The sequence below is a fragment of the Hydractinia symbiolongicarpus genome, chromosome 4, assembly GCF_029227915.1.
Source record: "Hydractinia symbiolongicarpus strain clone_291-10 chromosome 4, HSymV2.1, whole genome shotgun sequence".
Classification (NCBI taxonomy): Eukaryota; Metazoa; Cnidaria; class Hydrozoa; order Anthoathecata; family Hydractiniidae; genus Hydractinia; species Hydractinia symbiolongicarpus.
The window spans coordinates 7,472,228-7,495,854 of NC_079878.1; the positions used below are offsets into that span (position 1 = coordinate 7,472,228).

Here is a 23,627-nt window from a genome sequence, read left to right on the forward strand (position 1 = left end):
TAGCTTCCTTAAGGTAACCTCCTGTGAAAATTTCTCAATAAAAAACTGTGTTGACTTTCTTGTCTCGATCATTTGAAGAATATATAAATGTCTGTAGATGTTTCGGGTACTAGTTTCGGGTACTAATTTGCGTGTATTATTTTCCGCAAAGGATCATTAAAGGTGAATGTGAATGTTTCATGAAGAAATGATTTTTTTGTGAAAAACATTTGATGATATTTTTACATCATTCGCGAAATTTTAATACCTACTACCCGCGAAATTTTCACGAAACAGGCAGAACAGAAAATTAACGCACGGTAGAATATAACTTCATCAACAAAGAACTTAGTAATGGATTTAAAATTGCCATTTTGAGCCACAACAAACCATTAATCCTAGTCATGCTGAGTCAGCAGAAATGACTAACTTACATCGTCATAACCTCAAATACAACTCTTTGCATCGAAAGCAAACTAGTTCACCCTCATATGGACGTTAAAGCAAGAATAAGTATCTCTTTATACGAAACACTTCTAAAATATTCTTTTTTAATAAACTGTTCGCGCAAACGATATAAATCTTATTACAATATATAACTTAACTGTTCATAAATACGTTATAATAACAAAAGAAATTCTATTTGACTGCATAGTGTGTTCGACCAACTTTCTCAAAATAAAACTAAAAAAAAATATTATTTTATAAAATCGGAACACTTTCCGAAACCTAAAAAAGTTACACGATTTTTTTCGAACTTTCAAATGTTCGAATTTAGTAGCTTTGACATTTAGCTAATGTGCTTTATCTAGATAACTATGTACTATAACGCAGTGTCACACCATAATGCGAATGCCACGCGATAATGCGATTGTTATACAAAAACGCGATTGTCACACAATAATGCGATTTTCACGCGAGGTGTGACCAATCAAAACCAAATTTTTATAACTACTAAGATTTTTTCACAAGATGCAAAAAAAAGATAGAAGAAAATTTTTCGTTCAAAAACTGAATTTGTCCTCGATAATGTCCGCTCATTAAATTCACTCATTTATTAAAAAACTATGCGAAAAGTAAGACAATACCAAAAAATTCATTTAAAAATATAACAGCGTAAAATTATGACGCCAAAACTACTAAAGTTGTGCATATATAATATACAAAAAAATCTACAGAAAACTATAGAAGAAACAGATGAATAAAAATAGCATGTGTGCATTTTTTTGACGCAAAGTTGAGTTTTTTGCAATGTGAAAGAGCCAACAAAAGTCAAACCAGTTTGCCACAGCGATCAAAATATCAAAAACTTTTTGTTGGAGATTGTAGAGAAATTGTCGACCCCTTATGAAACCTGTTTAAGGACATTGTTTTTATTACTTAAAGAACTTCATTCTGACATAAGGCTTTTCACGCTAAATCTTTCAACAGCTTGTATTTTCTTTACTTTTTTAGTGAGTGTTTCGTTTGGCCCAAAATAAATCTTTTGGTCAAGCAAAAGTAATCACTACTTTGAACAAGACGGCACTGTTTCCTTTGTCTTGATTTTTACCCTTTCAGACGTACTGTTATCATCTAAGTGATGTCTGGATGCACAAGACAATTAATTTCCGATGACATCGTGTGAGTTCTTCATTCAACGCGGGTGTATATGAAAGAAGAGAGGAGGCAGTAGCTTTCTTGGATTTCACATTTGATTTCCAATTGCTGCAACTTTTCTTATTGAAATGATGCTCACCATGCGCATGAGAACCATGCCAGATCTTTTTGATTGGCCTAAAATTGGGATAACTCAAAATTAAAAAGGTAAAAGAAGTATTCGAATTAATGTTCAAAAACCATTTATTCTCCGCGCTGGTAGAAACAATTAGAAGAATGGAAAATTCCCTTTTAATAAATTAATTTCAAATGTAAACAAGCCCATGCTCTCCCCTTCATTAAACCAAAAACTCTTTCTCATGAGTCAAAACAAAGTCGCCGGAAACTTACCAATTCTCGTCATGTCGAACATCTCTATTGTTGAAGGAATAAATCGGAATTTTAGGATTGAAAGCTGCAAACATAGTTGCGTTGTATATAGACTCGTAAGAATCAAATATTTTCTCACCCTGAAATAATTAATGAAATATATATACGCAGGAAAAGAATAATAAGTTTGAAATTACACGAAAGCTAAAAGCTTAGTGTATTATTAATTTTACTTTAGTTGGAATTCTGTATTGTATCGCATATAACTTACCCTAAAATTAGCAACAGGCAATCTAGCAGTATCCTGATCAACCAAATCTCTGATGTTTTGGTAACTGTTCGATAAAAAGGCTCGAAATGTTCTCCCTGGCAAATTAACGACTTCTGCTTGTTTGTGGCAAAGATAATCAGCGCCCACTACGCCGCCCATTTGGCCAGATTGTGGTGCATTCAACGCCATTAACAGGAGCTAAAATATTTAAGGTTTTTATTTAGTTTCGCATATTTTGCTAATTAACTACGTAAAAATGATACCAAAAACTTACATATGGTCTTGGAATCAACACACCGGCAGAGGGAACTTTTAAATGTGTGTTCATCAACCGACGATCCTAAAGAATAAATTTATTATGAGCAAAACAAGTCCTAAAAGAAGATGGTAAAAATTGTATTGTTATCCTGAGCTTCAAGTGGATGACATTTGTGGAAAACTTAGCTATTATACCAGAGCCCAGGTGTTTTTTCAAACTTTTCAGCAATACCAAAAAATAGAGTAATAGCAGTGACGTCGTACCATTAGTCCAGGTGTTGGTATCTGCTTTTTCCTGCGTTGATCAAAATATGTAGGACCGGATAATGAATTCGCAGATGTTGACGCGGAGGCACCCGTCTATTGTGGAACGAGAAAACAAAATATCACGTGGTACGCGACAAACACAATATAGAACAGCAATACAAAAAGTACGGTTTATACCAGAGTTGAAATACAAAGCTAATTAAATTTCTCTTACCATTATTTTTAGCCATCCAAACAACGAGCGTACGTATAACTCATTCGTAGAAGAGATGAGAACAAACGACCCAGGTGAAAACATATCAAACATAAGTCGCATATCACGTGTGGTCAGCAGGATATGAGCCTAAAACACATAGTAAAGGGATATATGCCAATGAAAAAAGAATTTAATGTCGAGTTTTAAGGGGCTTATGGGAGTGACAGGTACTTTAAACAGCGTCTTATATTTATATCAGTTATATGACAACGACTTCAATGCAACACTACAGCGTAGGAACTCCTTCCTGCCACATTATTATAATACAAGCAACCATCAATCTCACCTTTAAACTTTCCTTACTAGCCTCGGCAGTATCCCCTTTTGCACCCTTTTCACCCTTGGCTCCATTGAAACCACGTGGACCTTGGTCACCACTGTAACCCTGAATTCCATCTTGACCAGGCTTTCCTGTAGCTCCTTTTTCACCTTTTTCTCCGGTGATACCTGTAACACATATCAAAGATAATTAGGATTATGATTTAGATTCAGAGTTTATGTGAGAGTATTAAACTAGCGTTTATGTCAGGTCATTCCATTTATCATTTGAAATTATATTACATCGATGAAAAAAATTTCTAAATTTCAATCTACTTTTCAATTTAAGGTAAATAATTAAAGATAAAGTGTCCGTACTTATCCCAGGTTCTCCTTTCGATCCATCTTTTCCGGGAGGCCCTATTGGACCTGTTTCCCCCTTCATGCCAGCAGGACCTGCTCCACCTTTTTCACCGATAGGACCGGGTTTTCCATCCTTACCTGGTCTTCCATGTCGGACTTCAACCTATGCAGAAAAAGATTTACTACAAAACTATCATGGGTACGTTAGTGTATATTTTTTTGTTCACAAATCTTTCCACTGTCCCTACCTTTTCCAGTCTTGCATGTATTGGTATAGCAGTAGGTAGGCCGGGTGGTCCTCTCTCACCTTTTGGTCCGATTACTGAATCTCCTTTTTCTCCCTAGAAATACGCCATATTTAGAGTTATATAGTTTAAAAAGTCCGCAAACGAACTTTATCATTCTGCACATAACACTTGCATACCTTCGCACCAGCTGGTCCTGTCTCGCCATCTACTCCTGGACCTCCGTTATCTCCCTGCAGAAAAGAAATAAGTTTTTTTTAACCTTCAAAAATGATCAATGTACTTCTCCATTTTTTAACGTCACGCGAAACTTTATATTTACCACACAAAATTTGTAAAATAGAGCACTTACTCTTTGTCCCTTTTCTCCATCCTTTCCAGGTCCGCCATCTTTACCATCAATACCTGCTTCACCCTGAAAGAGAAAAAGAAATATAAGATGTCCGGAAAAGCTGATTACCAATCTCGACCCCAGAGCTCTAAGATATAAACCTCGAACGTTTCGAGGTTTTAATCTCAAAGAGCTTTGGGAAAGATAATGGCTGAATACGTGTTATAAAATTGCTGTTTATGCAACCTGATCAATGGGCAGGATTTAGAAACAGGTTTCACCGTACTCTTTACTGTATTGATATTATTGACTGACTTTGCCGCCGCTGTACAGTTTAGACTCAGTCAAAGAATCTTTTACGTAGGGCAAGTAACGACGAAAGGTGCACGCTATGGGCTCGAAATAAGGTGACCGAAAATGTTTTCATTAAACTGACATATATATAAAGTAGAAAAATGTCTTTTCTTTCATATATACCTTCAGTCCCCGCTCTCCTTGTGGTCCAACAGGACCTGGTAAGCCAACACCAGCGCCTGGGACGCCATCTTTTCCGTCGTATCCACGCTCGCCTTTTTCACCCGATTCACCTTTTAATCCACGATCACCTTTTAAGCCGTTTAACCCAGGACGCCCATTCTCACCAGATTGTCCACTTGGTCCCATTGGTCCAGTATCGCCTTTACGACCCTTCAAACCCTAAATGAGATGTGGTTATTGTTAATACCGAGCTGTGCTAATACTTGTTAAATACATAACATAAAAAACAATAATTAAAACTCGTTGCACTTACAGTGACTCCGGGTAATCCAATTCTGCCTCGCTCTCCCTGCAAAGAAAGACAAAATTAAATCATCCCATTTCGCCAAATTTTTTACTTTGTTTATTTGCGAGGTTTTACACCGCAATTTTCAGCCTGGCCTGACTTTTTACTACGGCTAAAAGTTTTAGCTGTGAAGCCCCTCTTACTTCAAATGTCATGACTTACCTTGACCGAATCTCCTTTTTCACCTTTGCTACCTTTCATAAAACCATTCTAAATAGTATATGATTCCGACGTACATTTAAATGTTACACATTTCATTTTTCAAACTTTTTTTACAATACTTATGAGAAAAAACCCTCATCACGTGATTGCATAGTCTGTTTTTATGCAGGGTAACTAGAAAATGATTTTAGGCAGAGTGAACGTCAAAAAGGTATACCTTGCGTTCTTCTAATATCTAAAAAAAAAAGAAAATATATAGTTATTATTTGATACAAAGATCATTATAGTATAAATCTTACACTATACGAACGTCATATCACATCCCACAAACATCATATTACATAGATACTTCCCAATACTACTATACGTAACAAAATCTTTATACCCACCTCGATAATAACACTTCTAATTGTCATCTTGTCAGCTTCCTCAGCATTTAATTGGTTCTTGAGCTGCAAGAAAGGATTAGGTGTTTAGCTGATGTTCTTACCACTGTTTTTTTGCTTCTTGCTAAATGGGATAATTTGGTCCGCTACGGAAACTAAAGAGGTTGGAAGCCATTGGCGTGGTAGCGTATGCAACCGAAATAAAAAAGCATGGTCGAAAAACGTCATGCAAGGTAGCCACGGCTGGGAAAAAAACTGAAACTAGTACTTTTTCTGAAAAATCTCAACGAATTTTAAAAAAGGGATAGGCATCGAAGTGTTGCGTCATAAGGTATTTCGAGTCATTCGTGTTGGGGTTAGAAGGAGTAAATTTAAAAAAAACCTACCCTTTGAGAAACCTGTTGCGTGAGTTCATCTATTGTTAACTCTCCTCCACTGACCGGTTTTTCGGTTGAAATGACTTTAGGCTACAAAAAAAATCAAAGATTTTAGAAACTTCTCAACGATGACTCTTGCGTTAAGACGTACAAACAATCTACACAAAAATAATGTATTTTTAAAATAAGTTTGATTGAAAAACGAGAGCTTTTCTGAATATCGAATGATTATTTTGTTGCTTTGTGTGTAAGGGCTTCCTACTTTTACCATTGACATAAAAAACTTTCGGAAAGCAACAGTACAATCCATCTCTCTTTGAACATCATAGTAAGCAGGTTATTTTCAAAACTTACCATAAACGACACAGCTATTACAAAAATGGTAAGCTTATAAAACGTATCCCAGAAAAACATCATACTTTCTATTTCCTTCATGAAATGTTTAGCCAAATCTCGATTTTAATTGAAATGAGAATTTATCTTGTGAACTTAAAGAAGATTTTCTGATCATGACTTCAAGCCTTATCAAGATTTCCTGATGTTATTTCAGTTTTGTTGACACAAGCAAATGTGTGAAATGGGTTCGCAGTGTGGCGAGATATCATTTTGTTATGATAAAAAAAATGGAAACAGAGGCATATCTTTCGGATCCTTATATGTCTATTGTAAATGGAATGTGGAAATATTGGAGCGGTATTTCCCTGCAAAGTGGTTTTTTACAAAAATCGTTATTTTCTGCGATCTCATCAAATTATATGATTTTAATTGGCTGTTTACTTGAAATCTTTGTTTTGATTGGATAGTAACGGCTGGAACAAATAAACTGAAGTTAATCCAATGTTTGAAGTTTAGTTATCGCAGATCATAACACACCTGGATGCGGATGTCCATCTCAAAAAAAAAAAGAAAGCTCTTTCATAACAATTCGGTCTCTATGAAAGATTTATGTACTGGTTTCCGAAGTTTTTACTAGAGGAACCCATGTATAAATAACGGGGACTTGTGAAAAAATACTACATACTATAGGAAGTAGTTTTAAGAGACATGCAGGAGGGTCGGCAATCTCGTCCACAGAGCTTCTTTTTTTACTTTCCAATATACTATCTGGCGCGCTAGCTAATAGCAGAAAGCGAAATGCTAATTGTTCTTTTTTCTCGAGAAGGTTTTATACTTGATCTACCAAAAATTATGAAAAAGGAAATTGAAGTTTTGAAGTGGAAATCTAGCTTCTTCTTTTTTACTAAGTGGTTAAGGAAAAAAGGATAGAAAAGTTTATCAAACTTTTTAAAGAAATTTGATTGTATCCTACAACAGAATTATTTGTAGTATTGGAAATCTGGTCTGGTAAAAACCAAGGCGACAAGGAAATCATATATGTTCTTCTGATTAGTTGATTCGAGAGTACAAATAAAACAATAAGAGAAAAGGACTAGGCATATAAAATCTAGCACATGATTCACGAGAAACACATCTAAATGAGTGAACACTAGAAACAAAGAAGATAAAAAGCAGAGCTACATAATATCGAATCATCTAGCTGGTAACGCTTGGATAATTTGTAACGAAAAAAAAGCGCAAGATTTAGTCAACTAAGCAGAACTAGTAAATACCTGAAAATGGAAAATGCAGCCTAGGGCACTCGAAGGGGGTGAAAGAAAGTCGGAATACGGCGCTCCCAAAATTTTTTCGATCGCCGTTATCAGAGCGATACTTGTGCATAGGGCGCGTTTATAACCAATATAGGGGTTGAGATTTAAAAGTTTTCGCTAGTGCGTCAGCTCCAACCATGGTAAGACTTCATACAGTGTTGCATTATCATCTTAGCCTTCCAAGATTTCTCTTGAGATAGCCATGTTTAAATGAAAAGAATTCTATCCTTCTAGGTTTAGGTGAGGACGTTAGATATGCTAAATCATCATCATAGCGACATAGTTAAATATAGCATTTCTTTCTATTATTGTGGGTAACAAAAGGAAGCAGTTAAGAGATATATGGAGAGCTTTTAATTCTCTTCCTGCTGTCACATCAAAATGTCTGCTGAAGAAATATCCACTTCGTATCTGTTGAGTGCTAATTAAAATGAGACGATAGTTGTCAATTATTATCTCATCTCTATTTTTAGCATACATAAACAATTATTGAAATAGCACTCCGTGTTTCAACTTTATTGATTCGCTTTCCATTTCTGTTTTCTGTGCTGTTCTGATGAAATCGAAATGAAACCGCAAACCCAGGGCGCTTTTAATACACAAATGAAACTCATTAAAAAATGCAACAGGTCCTGGGTTCGATGTTAAGTCAAATACAGTAGGATATCCGCGCGAAAAGAACTCAAGCGCAGTTAGCTACCAACATGAATAAATCGGTGTTTTTTCAATTTAACCACCAGAAAATATTTCAAGTCTTTCAACAAGTTCTCACATTGCGTTTGTGTTATTTGTGATCAGAAACATTAAAAAGAAAGAGAGAATAAATAGAATTTAAGTTATTCTTACCACCGTTGTAGTTTTGTGTGTTGACGAAGTGGACGGCTTGTATGTCGTGTCTTCAGGAGTCGTTATTGTCGTAGGATTGGGCTTCATATCCACTTTGTTATTAGTGGACTTCTTCTCTGCTGTTGTTACATCATGTTCAATAGTCATTGTAGTGGTAATGACATTATTCGGTTTAGCATCTCTCTTGGTTGTATCTGGTGTGGTTGTGGTTGTTTTGGAGGGAAAAGTTTTATCATGTTTGTCGACAGTTTTCTTGTTGATTGTCGCAGTTGAAGACGTTGTAACAATAGTTAAGTTCATAAGATTGTTGATATCCTTTTCCAACTTTTTCATTTCTTCCTCTAAATCTTTTTTCAGATCAAAATCACGTGATAAAGTCGATGCCTTTGTTGTAATTATGTCACGCATGCGCGAAGTGGATGACTGAATCGTTTGTGTTACTGCGTGCGTGACATAATCGGTTTTATGTATCGTTGCGACTGTTGGGAAAACGTCTTCTGACGTTTCCATTGCTGAAATTTGTTTTGTTGATGAAACGAAAGTAGAATGCGTTGTTTTGCTCTCTTGTGGCATTGCTGTCGTGACTAATTTTTGTTGAGTTGTTGAGAAATCTTCCGTAATTGTGTTTGGATTTGTTGTATCTGCGTCAGTAATTTCTATCTTACTCTTTGTTCTGGTCACCTGCTCTGTTGGACGCAACTTGTCAATATTTTCTGAAATTTTACTGTGAAAATTTTTGATCAAACTATTAATACTATTAATAGTGTTAACATTTCTCCCCTCTCGTGTTGTAGTAGAAGAAGTTGATGTTTCAGCTGAAGCAATGCTGTCTTGTGTCGTTACTAAAGTTGTTTCAACTTCATCTACTATTGTCGTTGGGACAGCTGTTGATTCTGTAGATGATTGTGTTGTATACAGATTCAATATAGATGCAATGTTTTCATCTGGCTTGTACGTGGTCGGGTCGTGCATTTTTGGTCCCTGAGTAGTTTTGATTTTGTTTTCATCTTGTTTTGTTGCTGTTGTCTCGTATATAAAGTTATTCTCCTTCGTAGGTTGTGGTGAAGAGGTGGTAGTTTTTAAAATCGTTGTTTTTGATGGGTTTTTTTCTTCTTTCGTCGGAGAGAGTGTTTTGGATTTGATCGAATTTTCCGTTGACCTAGGAGTTGTTGTTTTAAGCATTGCAGTTTTTGGTATCACTTTTGTTGTTTTTGTCGACTGAGTTGTCGTCGGTGTTGTCGTCGTCATCGCTGGGCCAGTTTTCAACAACGATGTCGTGGTTTTGGGCCTCACTGTTGTTGTTTTTGTTGGTTGAGTTGTTTTTGACGTTGTTGTAGTTTTTGGCGACAATGTCGAAGTTTTTGTTGACTTAGTTGTCGTTGTTTTTGTCGTTGTTGTGGTTTTCGGCGTTATTGTCGTAGTTTTTGTTGACTGAGTTGTCGTTGTCGGCTTGGTTTTCGTAGTTTTTGGCGATAATGTCGAAGTTTTTGTTAACTGAGTTGTTGTTGTCGTCTTCGTTGTTGTAGTTTTCGGCGACACTGTCGTACTTCTTGACAACTGCGTTGTTTTCGTCGCGATTTTTGTAGTAGTAGTTGACGGTATTGTTGTTTTTGATGCTGTCGTGGACGATGATGTCGTCGTTGTTTGTGCAGCATCTGATTCTTTAGGAACAGCAGGACCGCCTGGATTTTCTTGATTCGACAAATCAACTTTATTGTTTTCATTAACTTTATCTTCATTCAAATCCTCCTCAGTAGATGTCTTAATTGGAGACCGTGTCGGATTTGGTTTGATTGTGCTTTTCCCTGACTCTGACGTACCGATATTGGAATGTTGAGTACTGGACTGAAATTAAAGATCACAGTTTATTTATTTAGTGCATAATCAACAAATAATCGATACGTTACTTTGCGTACAATATTTTTTTCTCGATTGTCCTATGACACATACTATCAACTTCGTTCCCAGCGCCTGTTGTCTCTCTTTTATATCGGGACGGGTTCAATACTATATTACTTTCTAAACTTAACAAGAGTTATTCCAACAAATAGAGTGAACACCTTGAGTTGGGAATCAAATAAGAATTTTACCTTTTCTGTCCTTGAGCATGATGGGATGGCTTTTTTATAATCTTTGTAGATCGTCAGATCGTAAACTGCACCCTATAAATACAAAATAACATACACTTTGAAATATGTGTAAGCATGCGGTTTTAGTACTTAAGTGTTAATAAGATGATATAATAGAACGATCACACATCTAGCTACGTTGCAAAGAGATACATGGTCGTGTGTCATGTTCAGAAAGTATAATGAAGAAAAGATAATAGTAAGCTTAGATATCCTGATGGAACTTCAGAACTGCAACATGGAGAAATCATTTCCGTCTCTCTAAAACTTTCAGTTATGTCACATAGAAAAATTTCTTTTTTCAAAAATCGAGATAATGTGTCCTGTACAAATTCATACAACAGTCATTTTCAAACATTTTTCAGATCTTTCTCAAGAAATTAAAAGAGGGCTACTTACAAATAGAATTGGTTTCTGAATGTACCATCCAGCCATTCCAATAAAAACAGGAGCGTTTGATTTGATAACTAAAGATGACCTGGTTTCTTCAAACACTTTTGAATAAACCTTCTCACATCCGTTGAAATATAAATAAACTGACTGGCCTGAAATAGCTATACTGAAAACAATCCAACGGCGCTCGAATTTGGGGAGTACGAAAGTAGCTTTCAGTTCTTTGCTGCCATATTCTTTGCTTGGGTTCTTATATACTATTTCAATGCTTTGATTATTCTTCCCAACTCTTAGGATACTTAATCCAAGTACTATGCTGGAGTGATCAGGTTCTAATATAGTGAACAAAACGCCGCCTTGTATGGATTGCAAATATATCGTGACTTTAATACCGAAGTCTTTATAAAATGGAAGAGGCAACAAGTCTCTCGCCCAACGCCCAACATAACTTTGCGGCGTAAATTCAACAGCGGGTCGTCCGTACCTTCCGAACGGCCCGGTTACGGGTCTTACATCAGGTGGTAAAGGCGAACCAACGGCTGCCAATAAGTTGATGTCATCTTTTGAATCTGCAATAGATATGGATATAAAACATATTAAAATATTTAAACACTTCGATTTCATCATGTCGAGCTGCTGTCCTTTAACGAATAACAAGAATGCTAAATGTTTTTTTCATTGAAGTTATTTTTGTCATGTTTTTATTATACACAAGACTGGAAGAAAATATGATCGCTTTGTAATTGCGGTTGTGATGTTCTATGACATTCATATGTAAAGAATTTGTCATAAAAAATTTGCTTTAAAAAATTCGTGTGAAAGTAGAAAATACAAGAATCCATGAAAAAAAGGTTTTTTAAATAGCACTCATCACAACCTCGTTACCAGGGCATTTTGCTTTGTTGAAGAACACTTCGTAATAACGACTCAGAAGAACACTTCGTAATAACGACCCAGGGGCCATAAGACCCTGGGGACGAGTTTGCACTCAAACAGACAATATGCTCTATTGAAAAACGAATGTTTTAAAGTATTTAAATGAAAGAGGTCATTATAGAAAAAAAGTGTCTGGGTCCGTACTAGATCAAAGCCAGGCCAATGTTTCCTTAAACTGACACAATTTTACATTAGAAACTGACTTATCGAGACACTGACCTGACTTGGTGTGTACGCAAACAAACTGTTTATTCTTTTTTCTACCAGACACTACGATGAAGTTTCGCTGACTATCCTCAGGATGTTAAAAAAACATCCTGAGGATAGTTTGTCTGCGTGCGGTTTAAAGAATAACAACCCAATCCTGAAAAACTATACACGTTTACAAGCAGAATGACCATGGAAACTAAGTTGGTTAAAACAAAACAGAAAAAATCCGAGTATTTGATGTTACGTTTATGACGTCATCCTGTCCCTTTTAAATGGAAGGATTTACATGATAAAGTTATCTTAACAGATATTATCACAAACAACAACAGTTTGTGTTTAGTATGTTCCAAAACACATGACATGCACGCACAGGATTGTGTCTTTTGTTTTCTTCTTGCACTCTTTATTTATTTTGACCTTCACCCCACCCTTACCTTTTCCGGGGGCAATTGTTTCGGAAAATCGATACAAAGAACGAATTACAGTTCTATACGCCATGCTGAATCCTTGGCACAAGCTATTAGCTATGTGTTCTATATTTTGTGTTTTATATTTTTTTGTCCGCGCCAAAATCTTCTCCATTTCTTGCTAAACGTACATTTTATTATTCATACTTAATGCTGACCTCCCTGGTATTCGATTAAGAGCACGTCTCATACAATTAGCTGATTTGACAGTCAATTAGCGTAAGTTGTTTGGCTCATGATAATTTTCGTAAACAAACAAGCAAAAAACCTGAACTAAAATACTATTGTTGAGGGGCCAAATGTAAAATTGACTAGCAACTCTCCTTCGCTCTTGCTAGGACTCCAGGCTCAGTATCATGCGTTGTATAAAAATACTTTTTATACTCTAATTTATGGAAAGACGTAATAAAATAAAAAACAACAACAGTTTTTTCCTTTAGATACTGGTACATATAAATTTACAAAAGCTGAGATTCAATTAGCTTATTCCCTTGTGTTTGTGACCTAATTTTAAGCTATGTCAAAAATTAGGTGTTCCATTTCATGACGCGTGTTGTTTATGATGCCAAGAACATGCCAAATGAATGTCAGCGTGAGGACCTACGTTTTCTTTCGTGATCCATCTAAGAGTTGCCCCGAAAGTTCAATCACGCATCTTCTGCTATTTGTTTATAAAACAACAATACAATATTTTCCTCAGAAAGCTTCTTAGTAAACGCCTTCAGTAAATGTTCTCAGAAAACGCCTTCAGTAAACGCCTTCAGTAAACGCCTTCAGTAAATGGCTTAAGAAAACGCCTGCAGTAAACGCCTTCAGTAAATGGCTTAAGAAAACGCCTGCAGTAAACGCCTTCAGTAAGCGCTTACAGAAAACGCATTCAGTAAACGCCTTCAGTAAATGCCTTCAGAAAACGCCTTCAGTAAACGCCTTCAGAAAACGCCTTCAGTAAACGCCTTCGGTAAACGGTTTCACATATTATAACAAAACGCGAACATATAGTTCTGTTTTTATTGTACTAAACGTTTTCTTTTTCACTTTTGTAGCTAACAAACCTTTTTATAGAAACGTACCACTGTTTTGCCAAATGTGAAACATATGCCGTTGGTTGTGACAACCACCTATCCTAATGGTTCCTTTTTTCGCTTAAAATTTCGCTGACAGCTTACAGCTGATAGAATATAGAGAAAAAGAGAAAAGAGAGCCCGTATGTTTTTGCCTGCCACGCAATTGTTAAAGCCAAAAGGGCTTACTGCAAAAAATGTAAACATTCAAAAAGGTCTATTCCGTTTTTCGCGCCGGCTACATATCAGAAAGCATAAAAAACTTGGGAACGAGAATGGCGGAATTTTAATACTTTTTTTCATCGCGTCTAAAAGTAACCAACTTACTTGAAAATTGTTGAAAAAATATGTTCCATCTTTCTTCTTGATCGGTTCTATTGACCCTCTCTTGAACGAAATTCTGTGTTCGGCCAAGTGTAAACCATATTGTCAATTGTAACGTAAAAATTATCCATTGTTTTAATTTCATTTCTTACAAAAACAAATAAATAAATTAGTATTTCTGAAGGAAGGAGTAGAAATCTTTCGTGTATTTGATTCCCGTACAAATAAATTCTCCTTCCGTGTTCTTTCTTTGTTGACGTTTTTTCATATAACCTTATTACATTTTCTCCGTTGACTTTTTAAAACGCAAATCAACAAATCAAATGGAACAGTGTCATGAGTCTGTTTGAAGGATTAATTACTTGGTGTAGCAACGTCTATTTTTGACACGAACGTACAGTGGTTAATACTAAAGTATACACGCTAAATAAACACGTTTGAAATCCAGCCTTTGTTATGTAAATATAACATACGCATGGCTTTAGAAAATCTTTAGAATTCATACAACATTACATTTTAAATCATATCTGCTCAATTTTTCCCATGTTTTAATGCAAGCCTCAGGGGTAAACTTTTATTTGACGTCCGTATATGCACACGCCGCGATTTTTCGTATGTTAGCTAACTAGGAAAATCAAAACAAATAAATGGTACATTTTAATAATTAAAAAAATGGATACAGGGGTGCTAACCTATGAAAAACCAGAACGTTTGTCTTTTAAAGCATAAACATACTTAACACATAAAAATAAAGCACTTTTATTATTTGTTTGTTTTTCTAAATACAGACAAACAACAATATATGATTATTCGTTTCTGGATTAATTTCTGTCGAATAAACCCCGTTGTCAGAAATTTTTAAGCAAGCACCTAGTAATTATTTAATCATTCAAGATTTTATATTTTATATATCTACTACAACGCGTACTAGGAAAATACTAAGTAATGCATTTTCTTGCTAAGCAAAATTGAAATTGTTTACCACGCAGAAATAGAAATGATTTACCACTGCATGCTATTTATTTGCGTTTGCGTGACAGGTTGCGTGACAAATGTAAAACAGATTTGACAAGCCAACACAGTTTAAACTAAAAGAATTAACACTTCTTTGATCTTCACAAGGCGAATTTCGGAACAATGGTGACTGCCAGTAATATACGAGTGCATGCAAATTAATTTTCCCGCCAAAATTATTCACTAAAATCCATCTAATGAAGATCTATCATATTTACAAAACAACAAAAAAACATGTTTATACTTCTACAGCATGACTAAATACAACGTCGTGTTCCCTTGTACTTATTTATTTATCACAGTCTGACTAATTACATGTCTGAAACCGGCTTATCTATATCTCTAATCAATAATTAAAAATTTATCACATTTACGAAAAAAGCAAGCTCCAAATGCGTCACCCAATAATGTGCTTGTTGATTTTTCTTTGAACGGTGTTATATTTTTAGATTTTTTGAACGTGACCGTATAATTGATAATGAAATATTAATCTTAAGTTTAACTTAAACTTTAATTGTTTGTGCGTACAAATAATGAGATCTGTATTAGCTAATTGTGCCAGAACATAAAAAACTAAATTTGTTAATGTCATTTGTGAGTTGATTTGTGAAATCTTTAGGGCAATGTACATCAATGTCAATTACAAAACGGATTAAAAAAAATTCAAAATTAAATGTCGGCGATGCTTTGTGAAATATGTTGTTTACTCGAACATAAAATAAAAAGATTTCCACTGACAATAATTTGTTTAGACTAGTACTTATAACAACCCATTTTCTATCAGAAGCACTTTTAGAGGGGGAATCCCTTGCTACATCACGCGACTAGCTCGGACTCGCAAGCGATCAGAAAAAAGGCAGGACAAGTTAGAGAAAAAGAGCCAAAAAGGGACCCAAGTGCGTGTTTGAGGTAGAAAAAAGTCCCAACATCATTCCAAGAGCATGTTTGACTTTTTGATTAATTCGATCCTGGGGACAAGGATGGAAAATTTCGAGATAGATGCCATTTGACAACTGACGAGTTCACGTAGCTATCAGTCTTATATAGCAATTTTTATTTTTAATAACAAAGTTATTAAAGATAAAGTTCATGCTGGCTGATAATTTTGTTTAACTAAATATGGTAATATATTCGCTACTTTAACTAATTACCATATTACTACAATAACATGTGATTTCCGCTACTGGATCCAGTGCAACATATAAAATTTTAAGAAAAATGGAACCGTAAATTTTTTTTTTGGAAAGTGTATTCTAGATCGATTTTTTACTTTTTTTATAGAAACACGAGGGTCGCATTGTACTGTCTACTGTTAACTCACGAAATAAGAAAAAAAAATAAAAATAATTACACTGGATACAATGTAGTGTATCACGTTGAAATCCCGTCGAACTTTGCAATCAGATTCATTGCATTTTGTAATTTCTTGACCTGTCGCACATTGTCACTTGTCACACTTGTAATGCCGTAAAAATGATGAATATAAGATTTTATTTGGTCGCAACATAAACATTTTATCACACGCATTTAGCTAATTACTCTTTCTTCCAAGTATTTCTAAGCTAATAAAACTTATAAGTACTGGGTATATCGTGTAGCTATATAAAGGAGAAATTTCAACTTTTAAAACAAAATCTTCAGGCAAGAGTTGAGGCCATATTTTAATACCGCCCACCCCTTTTAACGCAAAATAATAAATCTAGCACCACCAACCTACTGCGTAAGTCCATAAGCATAAAGAGCCAGGTGCTGGGATGTATTTACCCCAATAACTTAAACTTTCGGTTACTTTACTTTGCTTACTTAAGTTAACGCTTTAGTGATCTTCAGTAATGTAAAAACGAAATGGTAACTGTTAGAATTTATTTCTACGTCGAGTGTAAACCGACAAAAATGTCCAGCTGTTATCCAGTTTCCCCTTTTTAATTCAAAAAGCCCTTAAGAAACAATCGCAGAAATACACGAGAGAAATATTCTGTCGCAAAAAATATTGAGGATTACAAGTGTAGCAAGGTGGGATTACAAAGTGCGTCAGGAAATGTAAAAAACTATGGGAACGCCTTTCACATTGACGTAAAAACTAAATTGTCTGCCGCAAACTATGTATTACTAGAGGAACTCAAGCATAAAATGATACGCAGATAAAACAAAGCCGTTTATATATTTAATAACAAAATGCTTAATGATTGTAAAGTAAGGATGTATTGAGACAGTGTGCTATTGCTTCCCATATCATTGCTAATCTAGAGGAGGGTTTTTATTATAATTATTAATATTATTGTTAATTATATTATTTTTAAGTTCATTATATCCTTACACTTTCTTTAATGTTATTTAAAGTTGTTTGTTTCTTACTTAATTTTTATATATTTATTACAATTGATTTGTTTAGCAAAAACGCGACTCTCCACCCAGTCGAAAAAGACAGTTTTTATTATTAGGCGAATTTTCTCAAAAAGCGATCAAAGGAGTCGACAAAAGGTGATTTCGTCGCAGACTCCCGGGGAAAACAACTTATTAGTTTACGTATGTAGCTAGAATCAAAGCATATAAATCACATCATAGCTACTGAAATCTTGACAAGTTAAACAGTCTTATACCAATCTTTCATACAATCTACCTTAACTAACAAAATTTATGAAGAAAACAAAATAAGACCATTGACATCAAGCTCTAACTAAGCTGATTACAACACCAGCTTCTCTCTTTTTCATTCAAACTATTTTAAACATGTATTTCCAATTATTATAAAGTTCAACAAACATCATTTTTCTGTAAATTTAACATTTTCTCCCATCTCTTTCAAACTGTCTAAATTGATATATCACTTTGCATGAGAATATAAGAATATATCATTTAATACCGTGTGATCGAGATAATAACAAACTTTAGATATAATATGTCTTGACAGAGAAACTATATATAACATGAGATTACCCAAAACAAGAGGAATTTTTAATTAAAAGATTTATTGACATGGTACCATTAGTCACAGGATTTAGCGTGGCCAGCCAAAATAAGGAGTTATTGACAATTTTTTGTTCTTACCTAAATATAGACAGCTGGCGAGGCGCATGAAACGAAAAGACGTTATATTGTTGTTATCAAGCAGCTGATAAGATTACATGACACACGTTTATGTCCATGTCAGTGTATAATAATTGTTTTAATGAAGGCTAATAATGTTTCTGCTAGTAATTTAAGAGTCGTCTATTGCTATGGAGTGTTGTGGATGACTTAAACGTTTAAAATAACGACACAGAGGTGAATTATGGAATGTTATGTAGCGTTTTGATGGCAGGCTAAACAACTATGAAATTGGTTTGAGGTTGTAACAGAGCATGTGTTTATTTCAGATAGCGCCTTACAAAACAAGGACAGGCCATCTACGACCTAGGATCCTAACTATAACGAAGAAAATGTCATTATTTTTTTAATGTGCATTTGCAGATCAGTGTAAAGCTTCAAAACAAAGTTGTAGTTTTCTCTTCGACTCAAAAAGAACTATTTTGAGATTGTGGTTCGAACGTCGAATATTTTAACAAAACAAAAGTATCATAAAGAAATATTACATATTTTTTTCTCTAAATTGTGTGTTTTTAACGGTTTGTTGTCACTTTCTTTGTCAGTTTCACATTTTTTGTAACTTTTGACAGTAGCCATATTTATTATGATTTTATTCCACGTTGCCGCTTAATTTTTTATGATCAATTTTTGGCGCGTTTTTCATATGATGGGATGTTATAAAACGTTATTTGACAAATAGACGGTTGCCTGTGGATAAATCCACGGGTTCGCCCGTCTTTTATATACCGCAGTTTGTGTGTCTTGCTACTGGAGGTACCATTTTGCGCAGAGGCAGACATCGTTGCAAATAAAGTATTGATCGCAATGAGGATTACTTTTCCAACATGGAATAGATTACAGTGGGGGCTTAGTCTATTGTTTGTGTAATAACGAAATTATGATTTCACACTGTGAACGAAGATTGCCGAGAGAGATGTTTTAATTAACTCTTCTCTTAAAAGCTTAATCTGGATTTGATGAAAAAAAATCTATATATATATCGTTGTTCAACGAAACTGGAGGTGCTGTGAAATGATTTTTGATTTTGAAATACTTTAACGTTAACCACCCTAACCTTAAGGATTAAAATAGTTATAAGTGAAATAACAATAAAAAAATACAAAGACTGGTAAATATATTTGAAATTCTTTCCATACTTGCTTCCTAGGCTCTTTTTCCCTTTTGAATTTATCTAAAGGAGGTCTAAAAACGAGAATGCAGTCACACAAAACCGTTTATTGTATGAATCTATTTCCCATCTACTGAAGGATACTACCAAGGTGAATAAGATTGATGAGACATAAACCTAGCCTGAACTCCTCCATCCTAATGGCTAACATTTTGGAAGACGACATTTTTTTTAACACGAAATATAATTTTTGGGATCAGCGTGGATGTGAAAATTCATAGAAACTGATCTCAATGTTGATGTTTTGTAGATCTAGTTATTGTTATCGTACTTGAAAGATACACGAATAAAGGGAGATATATCCCAGCGGGTGTGGTTAATGTGTTGTTGTTTTAAAATTAGGCTAGGTTAATGAAATAAGACGAGCTAATAATGATAGAATAATTTTACTAGTGATATTATAATTACACTTTTTCTTCTATCCTTCTATATTTAAATCATCAAAAAATATTGTTTTCATAAGATTCATCCGATTAATGAAAATGGCGCCGCAGGTAGTGAAACAACAAAATTTGTGGTAAACATGGCGGACGCGTGGTGCTTCTATCTGCAAAATAAATAGCTCAATAAAAATGGTCTAGGCTGGGGAGAATATTTAAATTGAACTTTTCCTGATACACATCATTTATCGAACGTGTTTTATTTATATACGAGTACTTCAAGTAAGCATTGGCCCTCTAATTGCCTTGCATTAAATGAAGGAAGCTTCACAGGTGTTTTATTTTCAACCTATGCAAACTATATATAATTGAAACTTGTTTTATGACTGCTTTAGCTACCTCAAATACTGCCTGTGTAACGGTAGCCTGTGTTGAATATTAACACTATTTGGCTTGCATGGTTAGGGTTATTTCTCCATTTACCATATTTCAATTTTATTAGGAGATTGACAAGAATAATAAACTCAGAAAATCGAGAAGAATTATTTGACTTACTTGAAAATTGCTGATAATATTTGCTCCATCTTGCTTCCAAATCTGTCCTATTTGAACGATCCGTTACCGAATCAACAGCTCCAAGAATTATTTGGAAACATATAGATAATAAAAGTGTGGATATGGTAACAGGCATGGCTGATGCCTATAGATCAACTCGTTCTCTCTTCCTAACATGTGCGTACAACATAACATCGGCAACAATTAATTTTTTTAATTATTATATAACTGTCAATAAACAATCAAATTTTCTTAGTTTTTTCTTCTTTTGTTAAAAACTTATTATTTTTATTATGTTTTACAAGTGTTGTTAAAAAGTTTAAGAAAATGACTAAACAATGACGGAACTGTGAAGCGCTATTCTTGATCATACATAAATGTTGACACTTGATGACATTACATTCGGAAGTAACGTAGTTTAAATAACACCACATCACTCCGTTTATAACTATCTTATTATGTTCCGATGACTGTTATATGTTTAACTAACAACCACATATCTCTAGTCCGCCCTGGAAGCTTGGGTGGTAGATAAGGGGCGCTCCCTTAAACAATTTTATTAATTATGGGGCTTTGCCAGAGAATGCTTTTTTACGTATCCAAGGAATGTATCCCAGCGGTTAAAATCTTAAAACTTTCCCTTAACTCTCCTCTCCTCCCAGTTGTAATGGTTACTGACTTCAGATTGGAGGAACTTACTAAGAGGTGTGGAGTTATGGAATTTAACAATCAACTGAGTTGGTGTACATACGAATAAAAACAATCAACAAAGGTTGGTACATATTTCGTTTTAGTTGATGTGCTAAATAAAAATGTTTGTTTTTCCCAAAGAAGGAAGGGAAACTTTTGGAAAAAATCATTTAAAAAGCGTTCACGAATCTATCTGCTTTATGCAAGTTTTGCAAAGCATATATGAAAATCATTTCCAAGATGCTACCTCAAGCTCTAGGGTAGTTTGACATCCGTTAAAAAAGTTAGAGAATGTTGTTTTACTAAACTAGTGAGAAATATTGATATATAGCTACAAACAATCCAACGTAATCTACATGACTGTTGTAGAAATATGCTGTTTGTTAGGAATCACTCTGGAAAGGCATGAAGCAATCACATTTATTTTAAATAAGAATCCGAAATAGTTTTAGTTGAAAGCTGAGTTATTTTTTTAAAAGAAAATAGTCTCCATCTCGCACTCGGTTTAAATGTGTACAAAGATTACTGTGGGACTTTTTAAAACAACATTATTGACATATTTGCACGAGCGTCAACAAGTGAAGAAAAAAATGTAATCCCCAAAGATGAAAGAAGATCCTACAAGAAAGGCAACAATAATAATATGACGTCAAAACAGCACAGCTTATGTTACATCATATTTGTTCCACGTTTTTATGGGAAGGGTTTTTTTAAGTTATAGATAGAACTGTCAGCTAGCAGATGTTGAACGTGAGTTGAACGTGATGTACTTCTGCGCAAAGCAGACAAAATTTAAATACTATACTAATTAACGTTTTAACGTTGCTTTATAAACAGACAATCCAAAAGAAGCGCCTAAAGGGCTACAGAACGGTTTAAAAAAGATCTCCGTCTAGGACGTTACTCTTTCTTAAAAGTAGATGTTTTACGAGTACTAAACTTGTTAAGTAAAAACAAAGTGTTAGAAATAAATAGCCAATGGATAGCAAATGATACCTAAGCTATTTTTGTTTAGGAATGACTCAGATCTTCCATAAAAATAAAGTGATACATTATTGTTGATTTTAAAAATAAACAATTCTTTAAAAAGAAAACGCCCTATTAACAAAACAGCTATTACCGGTAACCGAACTGCATTCATAGCTAACTTTGAACAGTACTTTTATTGATAAAGTTATTAAAGTCCAATACTTTAAAATTTTAAAATTCTATTTTTACAAAGACTATTTATTTTAGGAACAACTCAACCTCTGCCTCGTCTTATGGTTTGACGATTAATTAATTATTCCACTTTTTACCCAAATATAATAGGGTTTGTGTAAAAGTGGAATATGTTTTTAGCATGCCATTAAAAGTTCTACTTAAAGGATAGAAAGTTACGTGAGAAAGTGTTTTCTGCAAAATTCCCAAAAAAACATGGTCTCATGCGACGGTTTGTAAATTTCACTTTATTTTCCTCGCGAAACTTTTTGCTACAAGGTTTCTGCTCTTGGTTCTATGAAAAGCGTTTGTTGTTGAAAAAATGTGAATTTGTTGTGATCATTCATTACAAACTTCACCATTGTAAAGAGAAATTTATTTTAGCTATGTGATACACTATATAAAGAAATATTACCACATAAAAGTTTGTTTTTTGACTGTTGCACACAAATGGTTTTGTTACAAAACTTCTGTGTGTTTTATAATCGATTTTAAATTACAGTCACAATAACTAAAAGTGATTCTCAATTACAGTCTCAATAATAAGTGTATCAGATTTTGGAAAAATAAACAAACTGGAAATTTAAAGAAATTGAAAATAACCTCTATAGTAATAACCGTATTATGTCTGGCCCTGCGCAAAATGGTACTGCAAGTAGCAAAACACACCAAGTGCGGTAAATAAAAGACGGGCAATCCCGTGTATTTATCCACGGGTCACCGACTAGTCTATCTCTTTAATAATAGCCGTCGTCTGTCTGTGTGTCCGCAAAAGGCGCGTCCTGTTACGGAAACACAAAATGCGATATATAAAGGACGGGAGACCCTGTGGATTTTTTTCACGGGTTGACGAGTAGATTATGATACCCTTATACGTCTGTCTGTCACGCAAAATGGTACCACAAGTAGCAAATGCACGCAATGCGGTATAAAAAAACGCGCAGACCTATGGTATTTTTCACGGGCCTTCGACTAGTTTATAATAATGCGGTAGAATCTGATGTAACCACTGCTTAAGAACAAGCGCTTGAATTAATCATATCTTCAAAAAAATTCCCAGTCTAAAACGGGATCCTATACAATTTTTAACTTCTTATGCAATATCTTTATTACTTCCGTTGACTGAGCTGCCCTATTGTATTTTTTTAAAAGAAATCGAAATTTCAAAATGAGGCTTAAGGATGTCTATTAAATATACTTTTCCAGGCTCAAAATATGCTTAGATTAAGCCTTATGGCAAAAAGATTTATTGAAACATGCTTATAAAAAACACGTGATCAAACTCAACTCAAATCTCATTAGATACTGGTTTATTTTAAAACTAAAGAATGAAAAGAAAATTTGCTCACGAAAAAAAAAAATAATAATAACTTCACAACATTTTCTTAGGCTTTACATAATGCTTAGCATATGCTTAAAAAATGAATAAATTTAAGCCTACGGATGCTTATAAAAGTTATGCTTATGAAAACACAACATGTATTGGTTGAGCTTTGGACAGCTCAAAATGTATGCAGCGTCAGGCGTTACTGGCAGGCATTTGATGTATGTTTCTGTTTTTATTTATCAGCTAG

General features: G+C 34.5%; 1 protein-coding gene across 2 annotated transcripts; it reads right to left on the minus strand.

The window, feature by feature from the left end:
* Positions 1-499: 499 nt before the first annotated feature.
* LOC130641039 (collagen alpha-1(XV) chain-like) lies at positions 500-20,369 on the minus strand. 2 transcript variants are annotated; one of them, XM_057447673.1, is made up of 21 exons: positions 20,164-20,369; positions 10,968-11,530; positions 10,530-10,601; positions 8,440-10,284; positions 5,954-6,034; positions 5,571-5,633; positions 5,399-5,416; positions 5,182-5,229; positions 4,987-5,022; positions 4,674-4,892; positions 4,218-4,280; positions 4,045-4,098; positions 3,869-3,961; positions 3,636-3,783; positions 3,286-3,446; positions 2,958-3,086; positions 2,741-2,836; positions 2,493-2,558; positions 2,219-2,416; positions 1,969-2,087; positions 500-1,755 (listed from the first exon to the last, which is right to left on the minus strand). In XM_057447673.1, exons 1-21 carry the CDS (start codon positions 20,297-20,299, stop codon positions 1,551-1,553), a joined length of 4,413 nt encoding a protein of 1,470 aa, XP_057303656.1. In that variant the 5' UTR covers positions 20,300-20,369; the 3' UTR covers positions 500-1,550. The 2 variants fall into 2 exon arrangements, with proteins under 2 accessions (XP_057303656.1, XP_057303655.1); XM_057447672.1 differs by lacking the exon at positions 20,164-20,369 and adding an exon at positions 13,963-14,685.
* Positions 20,370-23,627: the final 3,258 nt, after the last annotated feature.

What these genes read in the sequence shown, in the direction of transcription:
- LOC130641039 (XM_057447672.1), bottom strand. Translation starts at nt 14,104, where the DNA reads ATGAAATTAAAACAATGGATAATTTTTACGTTACAATTGACAATATGG. An exon ending in CACACAAAACTACAACGGTG is followed by an intron (nt 6,035 to 8,439) that starts GTAAGAATAACT and finishes TTTTTTTTGTAG; the next exon opens with CCTAAAGTCATTTCAACCGA. An exon ending in TGCCTGTTGCTAATTTTAGG is followed by an intron (nt 2,088 to 2,218) that starts GTAAGTTATATG and finishes TAATTATTTCAG; the next exon opens with GGTGAGAAAATATTTGATTC.